Here is a 19,404-nt window from a genome sequence, read left to right as displayed (position 1 = left end):
CTTGAAAAAAAAATGAGGTAGGCTATGGTCAATTGTTTTGTTGGTAAAATTATGCATATGATTTTACTGAGATTAGGGAAAAAAATAATTTTAGAAAGTGCTTCTGTCATTCTAAGGTGATACGCGTCATAATTCACTGGGTGCGCGGTGAATGGCGGTGGTGCAATAGTGAAGACTTTTTCCATAAATTATTTTTATTGACATAAAAACTAAATCCAAACAATAGGGTTGTCATGCCTGTTGGATGAGTTTATCGTATATGTTGTTTTTAGATTCAGTTCACCGACCAACTATAAAAGATAAAATAGTATTAAAATTGAACAAGTGACATCATATGTTGTTAACATCTGAAGTGTATGTTGAACAGGCGCAAGGCGACTTGTGATTTGGTAAGATCTTGAAATCAGTTACTGATTCTTAAGTCACATCAGCTTTATAAAAATCATTGCCACATGGCAAGTCAACATAAGTTTTGACAGGTCATGAAAGTTCCTCTGCCATATCTCATATATTACTTGTCTACAACAAAATGGGACTCCACTCGGTGTTAATTTTGTGCTTTGTTATACTTTGATGAGCCATGTATGAAAGATCACCTTTCTTTGCTTATATTAGAACCTAAGTATAATTGGCGACTCCTTAAATATTCAATGGAGGTAGCCAGTTTACAGGTTTGTAATTTAAGATCAATTTCATTCTTTTCTATAATTAGCTTATCGTAATACTTTTTTGTTTTTTATTATCTGTAGTTATACACAAAGTTTTATGAAGTTATGCTTGTATGTATTGATTGATTACGCACAAAGCATTGCTATTCAAAAAACAAGTGTAATCGGTAAAAGAACTTAAATCTGAAGTAATAGGCATACCACGAATTAAGTTGTATGAGTTCTTCGTAATTTTAAACTCACTATGTCAGACCAAAGTGTTAAAAATTTTGCAAAAGGCAATGTCAACTATAATTATGGACAACATTTTAAAAATGAATATATATATTATCTTCAAAAGAGATCCAAATAAATAAGTGAATTAACTTTTACTTTGATACCAGGTAAGTCATGATCTCTTACTGTTAATCCGAAAACTACTTCGACTCATCACTTCATGGAATTTACCTTTCACCATAATCTATATATGTTTCACAAACAAGCGTATAATCTTTTTTAGTGTGTGTGTACAGGTGTTGTGAGTGGATTAACGTTTGACACAACGTGATGGGTCATTATTGCCTTTCAAACTTTGAATGATGGAAGACCAGGTCCATCTGTTTTTTCAGAGCGGCATCTGGTAAAACAGCCACCCAACCATTGGCTTTTCCTAGAATTAACCCATGACTCGAAAATTTCGAAAATTAAGTCTGACTTTACATCAAAAATTCATTATATATGTCAATCATTTAATCTGTAATTATGCTATTTATACACTAGTTTTATTGTCTTAGTTTTATTATAATGTTTTTATGATCTATGCCTTACAAAATATCAATTGTCATTTTGAATTGAACTCAAAGTGCTATTATTTTTGTATCAGACATATGCTGACATTTAATCTGCGTTACCCACCATTGATTCCATTCTTTTGTACCAATTTTTCCATTGAATGTTTCTAAATATATTGTTTTGATCAAGTATATGTCATTTAGATGCTGTCGCTGGTTACCGTCAATGCATATTTTCAAACATTTTGAATTAAACAAAAATAAATCTTAATTCACGCTAAATATCAAGAAACAACTTTCAGTAATTTTCAATAAATTTGCAACATAACAAATTGTGGAATAGCTGTTTTATTGAGCATGCATATATCTATGGGTTTCGAAAAGTATAGCGAAAGTGAATTAATAATGAAAAAAACAAATAAGTTAAGAGTATAATAAAACGATTTAATAAAAGGTATTTATACTGACATGTAAATTTAACTACAAGTCACTCCTTCGTTTTTTTGTAGAGTATAAATATGATAAAAAAAACCCCCAGATATATTACTTCCTGGATTCAATTTCAAAGCTTTTACCAGTCTACCCGTTTATTAAGTCTAAACTAAGTGTACTTCACAATACAGAAGCAGCTTTAAAGCATGGCACGCGCTCATTTAAGTGCGGACAATATAGAAAACTTGTTTAGCGAAACGCCACTCGATGCATTAAATGTTGCCTCTTCGAAAATACTGGAAGACCGTTTAAACCCTGTCGGAAAGCTAGTGGAATTGAAAGACGGCTCTGGAATTTATGTTTTTAACAATTTTACAGGTAAGTTTTTAGAAAGAAAATCGCAATGTCAGTTTCTTTTAAATTATATAAGTGTATGGTGCTGTTGATGTTGTAGAGGGTTTATTCAGATTCATGTCCTTTTTTAGATGAAAGCTTAACAGAAAAGTATGTATGTATGTGATTTAGTTTACTGTACTTCCAAATCCGAAATGAAAGGCATATTAGAAGCATAAATGCCGGTCAGGAAGCCGAAATCAAAAGAGAGTGTGTCATAAATTATGCAAAAGAGAAAGAAAGGACAATGTTCCAGACAGAATAGCCTGTCTGTCTCCGAAAAAAAAAATGATGTGCCACAGCAAAAGTTGTGTATCTTTACTTGACTAAAGTGACGTGTCTTGGTGAACGGGAAAATTGAGATTGGCCGAAATTTTCATAAATTTCTTAAAGTTCCGGATTTCGTGCATTTGTCCTTGTCGCGAACTTTTCCACTTTTACTACTGACAACAAGGACAAGAAAAACGCATAATTAAGAAACACAGATGTACATCGGCTTCGAGCGGACATTGACAGAATTAACGCTATGTGGGTTTGGCTTAATAGTCTAACTATAGTAAAGGGACCAGCGTGGGAGCCATCTTGCCTAGTCTCGTGATGGCGGAGAGGGTTTTGAACATTATTTATTTACTTTGCATGTCCAAAGAGGACTGAATAAATTCTGGTTTCTGCTGGAATTTTATTTGTGTACTTTTTTGACATTTATGTAGACAAAATGGAGAGGAGGTTGTATTTGGTGAAGAGAAACTCAATTTCAGTATCTGTAGAACTTCCAGGTCACATCAGTGTGATTTTTATGTGATTTTACAGTAAGCAAATGTGACAATAGAAATCTTACTTAGAAGATACATTCATTCTCTGAAATGTGTCTAGCAAGGTTTCGTAGCACTTTTGGTTTGTGACATTAATCGGTTAATTTCGCGAGAACCATCCTTCATTATCCCCGCGATATTCCAAAATTACGGATAAAGATCATATTCGTTAACTCAAGCAGTACTCAAAAGTTTAGATAATCTCTTTTAAAGTAAATTTATTTTCAACAGAAGATTTTAAAATTCTGAACGCTAAAGCTGCTATCAATATTGTATTGCCGTAAATTTTATGTTTAAACTAACCATTTGTCATGCTAAAAATATGTATTTCATGTTACATTTTCTACATTGACATGGTTCCCATACTCGTACTTAAACCTGGTTATATCATGTGGGCTGAATAATAGGTATTCAGTAGTTCTATTGAATTGTGAAATGTGATCAGTACAGGGGATTTTTCAAAACATTTTCGGTAAATCAAAACTATTTCTCTATACAAATGTAAAAGACAGTTTAAGTATACTATTATTAAATGCCGTAGAAAGTTATAGATTTTTTTAATGTGGATAGACGACGAATGTCCCCACTTGGAATTGGTGGAAAAGCACTTAACGTCCAGCCATGACAGTGTCATATTTACCTCCCTAGCATCAAGGCTGGAAAGAATACAAACATAGGTATATCACATCAAGTTTGTTTTCCTGTGATGTTGAGAAAAACATAAAATACACGGTGTATCGCTTTGAAGATAGCTGCGACAATGTGACAGGTGCAAGATGGAAGAATGCATTGCCACTCTTGCATTATGCATTGTGCCCATTTTTCAACATGCATTCTTCTAAGACTACAGAGCATGTAGGCCTAAGTGTCTGTGTTTTATTATGTCAGATCTGTTAAGTACAAAAATGTTTTGGTAATTTAAAGGGCTTCGACTAAAATGTCTAACATTTTAGTTATTTTCTTATCTAAGACAAAAATACTATCTCTACAGGTATAGCAGAGCAGGAACATTTCTCACCTGAGGAAGTAAAAGACATTAGTGATAATCCGAACCCAACCAATGAGCTTATCACTGAAATGTCCGAGAAATCTTGTACCATTGGCGACCTTTTCAGAGACCTTTTGAACATGGGGCGTATTGATATTGTACAAAATAGTCAAGCAAACTGGGGTAAGTATGCGTGAAAGAAATAGTTCACCATGATGCTGCAACACGTGTGATAAAGTAGTACATTGCACCTAGCAGTTTGTAATCTTGAGATTATGTTTGTGAAAAGACTGGTAAACTCGTACTCTTAAATAGCCTAGTAAACTCTATTTATTGACTTTACATAATGATCATTGTCCAAACATTAGGTCCCGAAACTGACACGAAGAAATTATTATAGTCGAATTTCGTTATCTCGAACATGAAGGTACCAGCAAAATTTGTTCGAGTTATCGAATAAAATTCATTATGCAAAGGTTTTTTCCGGGACCGGATGACGAGCTCGAGAGAAGAGTGGTGTACGAATTACCCGAGCTCGAGTTAACGAAGTTTGACCGTATATAGTTTAGGATACCCGCGGATCACGGCTTTGATGTCAAATTAAAGGTTTCCTAAGACACCTTAAATGAATTTCGTAAAAAAAAAAAAACAAAAAAAAAACGCCACGTGAACTGGGTAAAGCATTACGGAGATCGATGTAGAACGTATTTAGGAATGTCTTACTACAATCTAGTGACCTACTTTTCCCTCCTACAAATCTTCACGAAAATCATTCTGTTTAGTATAATAGCTATTCTACAAGACGACAGGTGTCCTTTTTAAATAAATGTTTTCACAACTTCGTCTTATAACTTTTCAGTCTATCTGTGTTCAGTAAAATGTTTCAAATATTAATAAATTACAGAACAAAAGTTAGATCTAAAGTTAAATTAGTCAAGTTTACAAAAGTTGAACAATTTTGTTTCAGTTGAGGAAAATAAATATAATAATTGAGCCGCGTCATGAGAAAACCAACATAGTGGGTTTGCGACCAGCAAGAATCCAGACCAGCCTGCACATCCACGAAGTTTGGTCAGAATCCACGCTGTTTGCTTTCAAAGAATATTGTTATTAGAGAAACCATTAGCGAACAGCATGGATCTTGATCAGATTGTGCGGATGCGCAGGCTGGTCTGGATCCTTGCTGGTCGCAAACCCACTATGTTGATTTTCTCATGGCACGGTTCAGTCATTACTTTTCGCAAAGTGATACCTGAAACAGGAAGAGTATTTAAATTGAAAACAAAATGTATCTTTACTAACAATGTAAACAAAAGTTAACAATAAAAGATTTACGCCGACCTTCTGAAGCAAGTTATTGTTATAAAACCTCCAAAGTTGATGGAAGCGAACCATATGAAATTGTGACAGAAATAGAAGTTCTAGCTGTAGATATTGCGTGCAGATATAACACATACTCCGGAAATAACGTACAATTTCATTTTAAAGCTAATATAACAACAGTCTTTTTTTCTTTATTAATGATTGTTTGAAACAAAATAAAAATTTTAAAAGTCATCGTGTAAAATTTATGTTTAAAGCGCAAAATACAGTCCTACCTGCATTAGTAGACCCTGCTTACAACGGTCACCTTCTAGTCCGGCCGGTGGAATTCCCAATATTATGAACTGTTATATAGCGTGACCCTGTGAAATGCCCTATAACGTTCATTTAATATTTCATGTTGCAAGGAAATGATGATGTTCTGTTTGTTCCACTACACTGCTGTCAACAAAGGTACTTTACTTGCATAAATATCGAAAAATAAAACATAATAAATTATGAGAAAAAGATAAAATTTCTTTGTTTGCGACATGCATAATTTGTACGGATATTTCAGTGAAAGATTGCCATGTATACGCAGAAAAGCGCGGTGCGGCTCCACAAATGGTTATGGAAATTCCAGGTAATACTTTGTTCTTCATAAATGTTATTATGAATCAATAAATCGGATATTATCGTATTTTGGTAATTAATTTTTGTTTGGTTTTGTTAAAGTGCACTCTATTCTAAACACCTAATACACACAAATCGAAAGTCATTCCTTCAATAAAATAAATGTATATTAAGACTGTCTGAATGAAGTACGTGATCGTACTAAGATATCTAACAATGTTTCACAGCCAATACGTAATTCTAACACGATCTGATTCATTTTCCTACTAAACAAAGATGGCAGAAAACAGTGAACTATTATACAACAAACACTGTTCTGACGTCACATTTATTACGTCATGGCGTCAAACGGCATAGCGGCGCGCCGGAAAAAAAAAGATTGAAAACGGACAAATAGATTTAATGAATGTCGTTAAGGAAGTACTTCAGAATCCTTGGTAACGTGTTAGAATCGAAATAATATATCTCATTCAGTGATTTGCTCTTGAATAAATCATTGCTTGTCGTTCAGATTCGTATTATTATACCACTGGGGCTGCGCCATCGTGATGTAATTCCTTCGCATCTGAACTCCAAACAATGATTTATTCAACGACAAATCACTGGATGAGATATATTATTTCTTAATTTTACAATAAAAACTTCTTGGGTTATTCTTAGACCTTTATCTAGTATTAGGCATGTTAAACATTGACCATATGATCCTGTGTAACAACTGCAATCAAATTTGTGAGATGTTTAATCCAATAGTAGTTGTAGAGATTGCTAGAAGAAGATAATGTTAACACGACCCCATTTGTCATACCAGTAAGAATTAGGACTTTGCAGATGTGAGAACGCTGAAAATGAATATTATACAAAACATTGTAATTTTTGTAGTTGTCGTGTTAAAACCGGTATTTAATATGTCCCAAACCGTGAATTATTTCATTACCGTTCCAAATGCGTATGATTATATCACTAGAACTGTGACCTAGGATATAATTCTGAAACATCTGATCTCAAAACAAAACTTTATTCTACGATAAAATCACTGTTTTGGATATAGAACAAATGCTCAATACTCACTTTGAAAAATACGCAATTTACGCATAAGTAGCATTTTCAAATATCTAGTTTCTGTCTTACCGTCTATAATTTGATAAGTTGAGTATAGATTTATGTTTTAAATAACATTACATGAAATTTCTTTTTTCATTTCAAGATCAAGAAATTGAAGAAGAGGACTGTGACGAGGGTAAAGTAGAAAAAAACCAAAGGGACAGAATTAATTGAGATAGAATGATATTAGGATTTATCGACCTGGAGAAAACGATATACCCTAAGGTTATATTACCCTTCCCAGGTTGATAAATTCCCATATTGATCGAACCTAGAAGGCAATATTTGTTTTAATCATTTAATCAAATTATTTGCAGCTTTTGATGATTTTTTTTGTATGAAACCACCTTGTTATGACGTCAAAATAAAATAAATCTTAAGGTATTCGATCCACGAATTGGTAAAATGTCGATGCTTGCTGCCCCCATGTTTGTTTTATTTTGTCATTTGAAAGAGTGATGTCGGCTGAATAAGAATTAGCAAATACGATGACCATAAATAATATGCAAGAGTCATTACAGTCATTTTGGTTACTGCGAAATGATAAACCATACACTTAAATAATGACTGGATTTCTGCTGAAGCACCATTGAATACTATAAAGTAAAAAAAAAATAAAAACTCTGTAACATATATTTCTCTTGTAATTTATATTTTCTTTTTCAGTAGACAATACACTTTAAAATGATACCAAATCTATTTGAGCTTACCTGGGATTAATATTTGATATGTATTGATAGAACTGTTATACAGAATTTGCTTATTTTCATGTGGGGAAGTTGGCTGTTACTTGCGGAGAAAAGGTTTGTACTGGTACAGAATCCAGGAACACTGGTTAGGTTAACTGTCCGTCGTTACATGACTGAAATACTTTTGAAAAACGGCGTTAAACCCAAAACAAACAAACAAACAAATTTTTGGACAGGATACCTTAAATGATCCACAGGTTTAAGACTTTCTGTTAAGTTAGAAGAATAATGTAACAGAGTTTGAAACTTTGAGACAATATCATTTATATGTGTATAGACTTCAGGCTCTGAAGTTATTTGTCTGTTTCAGTGTAAGACTGAAATATCTCTTACGATTGAACACCAAATGCAATATATTCACGTGTGGCATAGCCACGAGTAAAAGTGTTAGATATGATGTTCTTGAGTGAACGAAATTAAGATCTTGCTTGTAAAATAAAGTGATTTTTTTTTTCTTTTTATTTTATGTTTTGACTGATTTTATTATTTCTTACTATATATAGTTCAAAATCAAATGCATATGATATTTTTAACTAACAGGATATCTTATAGTTTAATTTTTGAAGAAAGTAAAGTTTAAAGACTATAAATTATTAGATATTTTATAATTTCTTTTAGCAAATGATTTTACTTTATTTCCTTGTCAAGCTTGTCATTATTTTGTGCCATACAGTTTCGTCATATTTATAAATATTTTCTTGTTACGGTAAAACACCGTTTAAATTGGACTATATATGTAATAATCAAGAAATTGACGAGCTAATATTTATGTTACATAAACCATATTATGTTAGGACATACCTTCCGTGAGAAAAAACAAACAAACAAACAAACCAAAAAAAAACCACAAAAAAACCAACATTAATCTTGAGTGTATTGAAAGAGACTTCTCAATTCACGAGTAGCGGTAAAATGTGTAAATGATAACTGTAAAAGGTGAACCAGTTCATTTAATGATGACGTCATAATTTGCAATTCTATGCACTACACGTTTCTTTTTCATGTAAGTGGACAAACCTAATTCCTAAATCCATCCACACATAATAGTAGACATAAAAAAGGAAGAGGTTTCAAGTGAAACTAGACAGGTAATATAGATTTACTAGCAGACCTACTGTGAAATCATTAATGTTCGTGGGGGACTAATTTTCGTGGATTTCGCGGTTGAGTCAATCCACGAAATTTAATCCCAACGAACAAATAAAATTCCCATTCATTTTATCTTCAAAAGTTGAAATCCACGAATTCATATCCCCACGAAATTGCCGTTTTGACCAAAACCACGAAATTTCATGCCCACGAAATTAAATGATTTGTCAACTACAGATACGTATCAATTAATAATAGTAAAAGCATGAGTACACCGAACAAATAGTAACCGAAAAAATGACAGCTTCTTATCAAATGCCTCTGAATTGTCAGTTTTCCAAAGCTTCCCGAAGGCTGACTTGACGTGAATGTTTGCAAGATTTATAGGTTATTAAGTTTGTATCTAGAAGTAAGCACGAGTTGTGCTCGGAAGATCTTTCGCGACTTTAGAAACACAATATTAATTCCCGAAAGAACGAATGCATAATTCCCTATGCAAATATAATATTTTTATTGTATACGTATCTTGATCTACATATATTTGAAATAATAATATATTAGGACGGTACATGAGTGTCTTTTCATATTGAATTTATCAAATTTAATAGACACATATTCAAAAGACATATATGAGTCTTTTCACATTAAATTTATTGAACGAGTTTAATAAAAAATAAAATGCGATGCAATGCGGGCATTTTATCAATTTTATTCAATTTGTTTGATAAATGCAACGTAGAGGGACAAATAGACACATATGTAATATTCTTTTTATCACATGTAAGCTTTTCCTGTTGCAACATCAAAATTCCTTCTTTTTTTACATATTATAGACCATGTATTATAGTCCATGTAAATTCGACCAACGGCTCCTATAATATAAATAAACGTCAACGTCAAAGCTTTGTTACTATAGTGTGTTACACAATGTATCAAATCCAGGTATTGGCTTAATTCCACACACACACGACGTCAAACGTGTGATTGTTTCTTATTCTGAGATAAAATGAAAAAAATATCTCCATAAAGGAACCTTTAAGCATCAAAAATGACGTCAAGCTCACAAAATGAAATTTGAACATTGAAATAGAAAGGTATTAGTGCTTAAGGTTATATTATGACTTAACAAATTTCATTATCGACTCGGTAATAAATTTCGTTATTTAGAATGATAAACTTTGATATCCATGGCGTCTTTCCTTTTTTACGCATCACAAAACCAACGATAATGATAATAAAAAAGACGTATTGTAATTTTGAAACTCGTTTCCCTTGCATTTAAAATATACATGTATACGGAGGTAATTTTCTTTCTGTCAAACACACATTCACATTTAGCTCAGCTGACTCAAACTAGATTTTCTCTGCAAAAGTGTATTTAATTTTATATAACCTTGTTATCTTTTCTAAAGTGTGTAATGATGACATAAAATAACGGTTCTTTACTTAGTCCAAGTACTTTACTAAACCATTAACGGTACAATATGTAGGAAAACTTTTCCGGTCCAAACATAGAATTTTATACCGTAAGAGGTCAAATATAATTATTTTGAAGGTCATTACATTTTTCTCAAGAATTTAGATACAAGATTTATTAAATAAGACTCCCTATATTTAACTCTATTTAAGGAAATTAACAATCACACGACATCCATAACTTAACATATGTTACTGAATCAGTAACACAACAGCAGTACTAATTGGACACCCGTGTCTCAATATAGTTTTACATCTCATCTGTTTATTTATTTAGTGCGTTATATTGAATTTCAAATATTCTAGTTATCTTTCATAAACTTTATATCAAATTGTTATAGAAATATAACATAAGCCTGAATTACCATGAATCAACTTTTAAAGTAAAATTTACATGTAACACAGATAGGAATGAACCTCACCTTAAAAACACGTTTCATCGTCAAAGTAAGAAAAGAGTTAAAATAAAGATAAGAAGCTCACATGTCTTATCAAGCAGACATCCCATTTTTCATACTTAACAACTTTTTTTCTAGATTTGTTTTCTATTCCGAGCTGAATGCCTAATCAATTTTTCATTGGATTAAGACGGCCGAGATTGTTTTCTCATTAATAGGTCTATACCACGCAAGCTTTGTCAATCGTGTGGAAATGCAATTTCAATTCCGGAAACCTGAGGATGTTGATAATACCAATTAAGTGTTAATCAATTACAAGAGGCAATGAAATTCAAATAAAGTAGACACTTTGAAAGGGTATCTGAAGTGTAGAAGCATCTTTAATTCCAAAAAAAAAAATAGATCGTTTGTTTTTTGTGTCATTGGAATCTAATTGTGTGATTCTCGCCCCATGATGATTCAAATCCGATTAGGGCAGGTCAGACTCAAAAGTGTTGCGGAATATTTGAAAGTTTATTTTTTGCTTGTTTCACAGTAAAATAGTTCTGTTTTTCCTGATACTTTCAGTCTGTTTCTATAACTTTCTTTAGATTGAATCTAATACAAAGGAACTCAAAGGGTGGTTCTTTTGAAATAGACACATTTAATATATATTTGTATTAAGAATACACCATTACTATCTGATCGCATGTTTTCGTCACAAGACGATTCCTTAAAAAATAACAACACAAGTGATACCATCAATCATTCAGAATGGTGATGAAAACTGTTTAAAATTCTAAACGTCATTTTCCCCCAAAATGCGGGTTTCAAGGGCATATAACTCTTTTGCAATACCGGTTACCTATGATTTTATTGCATATTTTTGATTCTTAGATGATTGTTTCTCACTATCCAAAGTTTGAAGAAATTCTATTATTGGTCAAATTTTGCCTATCTCATATACAAGGAATTCTAGAATACGCCTTCTATTATGGTTAAAACAATAACTATTTTGTGTGTGTTTCTTATTACAAATGCAGCTTTGACTTAAAAAAATAGTTCGAATTTACATTTCGTTTTAGCAAATATAGGCTCAATTTACCAAAATATCTGTAATGAATTAGGTTGATTGAACAGAGGTTTCGAACTATTTTTTTAATCCTTTTTTTTTGTTTTTTTTTGTTTTTGTTTGGAAAGAGCCAATTGAAAACTAAAAAAAAAAGCAGTTTTATCCTTATTTATTGTTGAATTATTATTAAAATTTCAGAATAGTTTATTTATTATAAACCAGAATTTTCGTGGAAAATATATGTAAAATTTAGATTTTGATTTCGAACATTTTTATGAAATAAAAAAGTATTTTGACCATGAAATTTACGTTATAAAGATTTATATATTGTAACATTATTTTTGAAACAATGCTCCTTCTACTACATCTAGAGACTTTACTAATGATACTCGTACATCTTGCACAATGTCTGTTGATGTGTTGTTGTGTTCATGTTCTACCAAGGTGCCCGCCGTGATGACATAATGCACGGAGGGGCAACTGGGATCTGCCTCCACAATCAAAGCTGGAAGGTCGCCAGTATAAGTTTTGTGTCGGTGCGGCGTTGAACCAAACAAGAACAAGGAAGAACACAACTTTTAATCAAATGAAAACAAGTTACAATAAGTGAAATATTGCTGACTGTCATTCCCATGACACTATCTATTAATGATGTACATTTTTCTAAATTTTATTATCACTCTGGCTACTAGAAAATAACTATCTCAAATTTGGATGATATAATACTGATTATTATCTTAAAGTAATATGCGCCACCTAACAATTTTCAACGGACTTTTATGAAATTTTGCCAAATTAAAGTTGACAATATTTCCGACTGACTGGTATTTTTCCAGTTTTCTGTTATTCTCGATTTTGCAGCTGTAAGTCTTCAAACATAACCACTAACGTCATTTTTTCAGCAGAGCGCCAAATGACGTACTTGAGAGGGTGAAATTAAACTAATGGAAATTTACGAAGTAAGCATGAAAACGTCTTATAATATCTTAACTGGGGGTAGAGGAAGCGCCACGGTAAATAGAGCGAAATCTAAAATGGTGACCCCCATTTCTCTTTTACGATCGATAGCGATTGAAATTTTGCACGCTTGTTCAAATTTATGCAAAAAAAAATATGACAGTTTCTTAATTATGGGTGTCTTTACCCAAACTTGAGTGAAGCGCGACGTCAGTTTTACGTGTCTTGCATTCAAAAATCGTTTGTCTCCGATGTGACTTCGAAATAAACTTGACAAATTATACATTATTGGAGAGATAATTCTACAAACTTAAAAATAAAGACTTTTTGCCGTATTTTTGTTGTATATAAAAACGTTACTTAAAAACCCTGTCAAGTACGTCATTTTGCGCTCAAAAATAAAATAAAAATAAATTATCTATCCCATAATCAAAACGAATCAACCAGAGCAAAAAGGACAATTTGATAGATTAACATTTAGGCTTTGTTATCCGCAATGCCATAGTATAAAACTTAACGTCAGTCACATAAACTATCAATTAATTAATTTCTTTTTATGAATATACTTTCCGGGTCATTATGCTGTGAGACACCTACCAAGCCCTACTCCACTCAATCGCTAGAGGGAGTAGTACTAAGAAAAAAGAAACCAAGAACTTATGCCATGACACCCGTTTCCCGCAATATATTGACGAACAAATACACCAATCAAAGATTATTTAACGCACGAAATAATTATATATCCTACACCTCAATACCTTTGAAATACGCTAATACCTCGACTTCTTTAAACATAGAATACACATATGTAATAAATACTCATAATCAGCAAATATTTAATTCCTAATGTAGTCTACAAATTTCCTTTATTATCATTTCGTGAAAATAGATTTTATATTTCAGCCTAAACATCTGTCACAAGACTTGATTGTTTCAAAGAATGCAGAGATACATTTCACGGAGATTGCAATAAGTTTTGAAAATGGTAAGTGCAGACATGAAGCAGGTGGCAAATAATAACTTTTAGTAATTACCTTTGTCTAAAAACCAATATAATGCTTACAACATTTTGCTATAACTGCAATTTAAAAGAGAATTTACCGTAAATTAACTTCAAGAATGTTCAATATTTAAAAGAGAATTTACCGTAAATTAACTTGAAGAATGAAATAAGAATATGTGAAATAGCTTCATCATTTTGTCTGTTTTAAAAATTGAGCATAAGTCAACAGTCTGATCAGTTCCTGGACATTTTAGAGTATTAACTGCAAAGTGATTTGCGTATATCAAGTTGTAACACGTATGCAGACATGTGTATTTAATATCCCAGTCACACATACGGCGCGGATAGCTACGTCTAGCCACGGATAGAAACGTAGTAAACCGTATCGGTCCGGAGCGATGCGTACCTGACCCGTACCTTAAAGTATTAATCCGTATCAATTCGTACCAATCCCTACGGCTCAGGTATGGATCGATACTGATTACTACGTTTCTACCCGTAGCTAGACGTAGCTATCCGCGCCGTTTGTGTGACTGGGGTATTAAGTAAGAATTGAATGCTTTTCTGTGTGTTTATACGGGTATAAACCACATTGGGACTTGTTCCAAAGGACATCGTACGATATGATGGCATTTGGTCCTCATTTTCAACCATGAATATTTCAAAGAGTAGGCGCCCAAGGGCAAAAAGATGAATTAAATCTTGTAGTATGACATGTCTCCAGTACACATTCATTGAATAACTCTTTGAGTTTCGATTATTAAAAAAAAAAAAAAAATAACAAGATTAATTTAGCAAGGGTTGATTTAAAAAAAATATTTTTGAGTACATTTTCATTTAGTAATGATCTAGGATTAAGTAATTACAACTTTGATGAACATTTAATATATAGTTTAGCAGAAAATATGTTTTAATTTAAGAGTTTAAGATGATTTTAAATAAAAACTGCACAGAAAAACATCAAATCGCAATATAGTCCACCCTGTATCATTCAAATTACCCATGCGTTTTCATATCAACCTTGACCACTCTATTGTGTATAAATCAGGACATGTAAAAACAGACGGTATGTTTCTACATGTAGTGGTCAATATCTAGACTTATTTATATATCAATCTGAATACATTGTACCTACCGGGGTTATTGTATTGTAAAATATGGAGAGATGTATTTGGTGCAAAAATCAACATAAAATAACAGAAGAAAACTGTTGATGAGGGCCTTCTAGGATGTGATAATGCTGTTGTTAAAGGCCTAGTTGGGCCAAGTAATGTTGTTTCTAGGGGTCTTGTAGAGCCGTGTAATGTTGCTTAGGGCCGTGATGATGTTGTTGTGAAGGGCGTTGCAGGGCGTGATGATGATGCTGTTCGGGGCTTAGTAGGGCGTGATGATGTTGTTGCTAGGGGCGTAGTAAGGCGTGATGATTTTGTTTCTAGGGGCCTAGTAGGGCGTGATGATGTTGTTGCTAGGGACCTAGTAGGATGTGATGATGTTGTTGCTAGGAGCGCAGAAAGGCGTGATGATTTTGTTGCTGAGGGCCTAATAGGGCTTAATGATTTTGTTGTAGGGAGTGCTGATGTCGCTAGGGGCGTAGTAGAGGGTGATTATATTGCTAGGGGCGTAGTAGGGGGTGATTATGTTGCTAGGGGCGTAGTAGGGGGTTATGATGTTGTTAGGGGCGTAGTATGGAGTGATGATGTTGCTAGAGGCCTAGTAGGGCGTGATCATGTTGTTGCTGAGGGTCTTATATGGTGCGATGATGATGTTGCTGAGGGTCTTATAGGGCGTGATGATGATGTTGCTAGGGAATTTGTAAGGCATCATGATATTGTGCGTAAAAAAGCAAGAGTAGCCCCTAACTCTCACGCAGGATGTGTTGTTTGCGGGCGTAAAACAACGGTAGGGGTGACATCAAAAATGCCCAAAGAAATGAGGTTAATATGACCGATAGTATGATAATTAGATGTCCAGGAACTATGAGAATGTTATTCAATGGTTAATATCGCCCATTCAAGTGTAACATGTTTTCTTTGATAGAAACCTATCATACAAAATATGTATATGTGTCAATAATCATGGTACACCCTGTATATGCATTTTTTATTTTGGAAATAAAAGTAGTTTTTCCCCCAATGCATCGGAAAAATATTAACAAATAATGTTGATTTTTGATATATATACATATTCCATGAATAGCTTCTTGATGCACCGGGGAGAAAGTCATGCCATTTGAAAATGAAATTGTATATGAAATATAAGGGGAAAGTACTCAGACAAAACGTTTCAAAGTCATTTTTACATGTTTTTTGTGAATGAAGACATTGTGAGGTCGTTTTAACTCATTATCAGGGTCATATTTTTCTTTCCATAGAAGTTTAGTAGAAATTTTATTTTTAAGGTTACTTGAGGAGACTGGTAATTGAAATCACACAATGTCCTTAATAAATCGCGCTAGCGATTCTTGGATGATTAGCAAGAAGCCTTTTAGCGTAGTTCATACCCGTATACACGCACACAACTATAGCTTTCAATTCTTATATATTTAAGTTCTGTGTGGCAGCCGTAAAATGTCGCCCAAACTTCATCGAAGTGTTGTTTTATTTTCTGGTCCTTCGTGATCATTGATTTCAGCTCATTTAAATTTGAAAATTGAATACTGCTTAAGCCGGTGCTAGGGGGCATGGGCACTGTTGCATTTTCCAGTATTGCTCATAAACAGACTCAATCAAACCGAGTCTACAATTTTCACTGTTTGCCTTGTTCTCGGTGTTTCCGAGGATCTACATTCCAGATGTTATATTTACATTTTACGATAGCTTGCTGCAAAAGTAACTGATCTGCATTCCAGGAGTACCAGAAAATCAAAATTGATGTCAAGATATGGATCTTTTTTGTCATCTTATAGCAGAACAGTCTACAAGACCCGCCCACGTTCAACTATAACTCGTCTTCTGATAAAAAGAAAAACAGTTCCTTGTTTTTGTTTAAAACATTTTAACTTAAGTGAAAATTTATACAGTCGTGCCGAATTATTTGTGATCTTGGACGCCAGAAAAATTAGTTAAAGCTGGTTTAAGTAAATGTTCTTTTTGAAAGTTTTAGCCTCCAATTTTGAAAGAATTTTTGTAACAAGGACATTTTGTTCATGTTTTTGGCGAAGGACGTCAGATTGATTACGCGTGCAATTTCGTGGAAAGGGTCGTCATTGATTTTATTACGCCATTGATGTTTATACGAATATTTACGCTTTTGTCTTTACATATAAAATGTACAGTAAATGAAAAGTTTGTATACAATAAAGACGTTTGGAAAAAGAAATCATGTTGCTTGATTTGTGAATAACAAATTTCGTCCTGAATAAATAGATAACCGAGTCCAATTCCTTCCAAAATGCCAGCCCCAACCCCTCTCCCTGACCCTGATTTGTAACGTCCATAAACTTATATAGACCTTTCTTTACATTCCGAGCCGCTTGTGAATATTTTTTTCTAAACTGAAGAAACATAGTTTCGGGTTGAAAAGTTACCAGAAGCCACTCTTTCTATTTGTTTGCTCATAAATTTTGACTGGGGAGGCTCCCCTGACCCCTTTATACCACTACCCCTCATACTCTTCCCTTGTATAACATCTAAATTGTTCACGCTACGCCCAAATATAGTGTATACCTTATAGTATTTTGCAATACAATAATGGGAATTAAGATCGATTGTAAAATTGAAATAAATCACTATAGTATCCCTAACATTTATGACCAGGATATCCGCTCTGTTTACATGTTCCCTTGTTGAACTCCGCGGCGGACGGGGTGTGTACGTAACTATCCTCAATCATTTGATATAACTTACATGACTATTAAAAAAGTAAACGACAGCACAACGAAACACACTTCAGTAAGTGAGAATTTTCCTCATCGGCCATCCCCATAAAATATAGCATTTCCACTATTTATTCCTATTCAATATACTGATGAAAGTTTTAGAATGACAAGCATTTCTTCATTCACTGAATAACTGATTGAAAAAAAAAATACAACATCGAAATATGTCAAGAACTTCGAATGTCATAACATCCTACTTTGACAATCAATTTAATCCTGAGCTTGCTGGGGTGTTGGAAATGGAAATATTGCTAGACTAACAACATGCCACTGCTGCCAGACGCATTAATGAAAAGCAACCAGGCAACAAAATCCGAACATAACAAGTCCTATTTGTTCAAGGATGGCTTATTTTTTTATACGTTAGATAACGATTTTCGTATCTATAACCGTAGGTATTGCACACGTCTTCCATTTAAATAGGTCGATTCTTTAAAAGAAAGAGCAAATACAATAGAAACAGACATGTCTTCAAACATGAAAATAAATCCAGGGACCGCATTCCAACAACAAAGAAAAGACGTATCAAATATGGTTTTATAGAAGAATAGAAAATATAAAAGCGTCGGAAGTTCATGTGACATCACAATACAATTATAGTCTGGAATTCTATTGTAACGTCTAATTACACACACTGGAAATTAAATTTGTTTGTTATGAGATTGAAATGGATTGTTAACATGTTAATACAAAGTATGAGTACAGTTCTCATTGTCTGAAAAGCAATTATCATAATTGTATTAAGAACGAGTGTATATAGGCAGTATGTCTCTATCCTCTTCCGTAGGCTTCCTGGTAAGAAATGGCTCCGTCGGATACCTCAAATTTGAGAGATAACAATTAAAATGTGATTCTTTCAGTAAGACAGCATTTCAGACACAAAATAGTAGTTTTATATAGGTTCATCGAATCCAATTTCTTACATTTTTTCTCAATAAACATGTTGAATGACATTTAAAGGCAAAATGAAGATTACTCAACAAATACGTATGTTTATTAAATGTTATACAAGTTGAACAACTCTCGTAGATAGTATCTAGAACTGAATAACAATTATAAATGTAGTCTATACACCAAAACCTTTCTAAAAGTTTTTCATTGTATTGCAATAATATATTCAATAAAATATGACTGTTTTCATTATTTCTATCGGTAAAGACATTTCAATAGATATTCCAGCAATTTTCTGATCGTAACTTGATCAGAGTACATATATAACAGGTCTTAATAAAAGTAAAGATATGTTTAATAGTAATTATGAAGACTTCTTTGACTACGCGTATGTGTGTATCAAATAGTTTTGAAGATATACAGCCTAAAACAGTATTATTGACTCTACTCCAGCGGCCAATGACCAAAGCATGCAAACTACTTCTCGTATTTCACACCACTATTTGTTTGAGCAGTATGTCCTATTTGTACAAGATGGATGACCGTATATGATGGTGCATATACAAACAAATTTGCTAGTTTCAAATATTTCTGGAAATATCTTTGACCATGTGATCTATAATTGTGTTGGTGCGACGTTAAACCCAACAAAAATGTATTCTTTTATTTAGGAACATCCGAATCGGTGCGCATTTTATTAGAGTTATTAGATTATACTGCAGTTTAACTACTGAATGGTGACATGTCAATTACACAACGAGACTTAGAAGTAATTCTCACGCTTTTGTTATTCTACCAACAGACGGTGTTCCTA

At 33.1% G+C, this 19,404-nt stretch overlaps 1 protein-coding gene across 9 annotated transcripts in view; it reads left to right on the top strand.

The window, feature by feature from the left end:
• The window catches only part of LOC123542387 (myeloid differentiation primary response protein MyD88-like), a 75,981-nt gene that overhangs the window by 38,220 nt on the left and 18,357 nt on the right, over positions 1-19,404 (top strand). For 2 of the 9 annotated variants that reach the window (XR_008368683.1, XM_053531787.1), the window contains exons 1-4: positions 2,007-2,248; positions 4,067-4,246; positions 5,943-6,008; positions 7,203-7,235. Coding sequence is in view for 7 of the 9 variants with exons in the window: in XM_053531787.1 (XP_053387762.1) it covers positions 2,077-2,248; positions 4,067-4,246; positions 5,943-6,008; positions 7,203-7,235 (451 nt within the window). In the remaining 2 variants the exon portion in view is untranslated. Of the gene's footprint in view, positions 1-2,006; positions 2,249-4,066; positions 4,247-5,942; positions 6,009-7,202; positions 7,236-19,404 lie in introns of those variants that run through there. The other 7 variants (XR_008368681.1, XM_053531780.1, XM_053531788.1 and 4 more) reach the window with 5 other exon arrangements.

The sequence above is a fragment of the Mercenaria mercenaria genome, chromosome 19 (genome assembly GCF_021730395.1).
Source record: "Mercenaria mercenaria strain notata chromosome 19, MADL_Memer_1, whole genome shotgun sequence".
Classification (NCBI taxonomy): Eukaryota; Metazoa; Mollusca; class Bivalvia; order Venerida; family Veneridae; genus Mercenaria; species Mercenaria mercenaria.
Note: the sequence above shows the minus strand (reverse complement) of the source record. Positions and strands in the feature narration are given on the sequence as shown.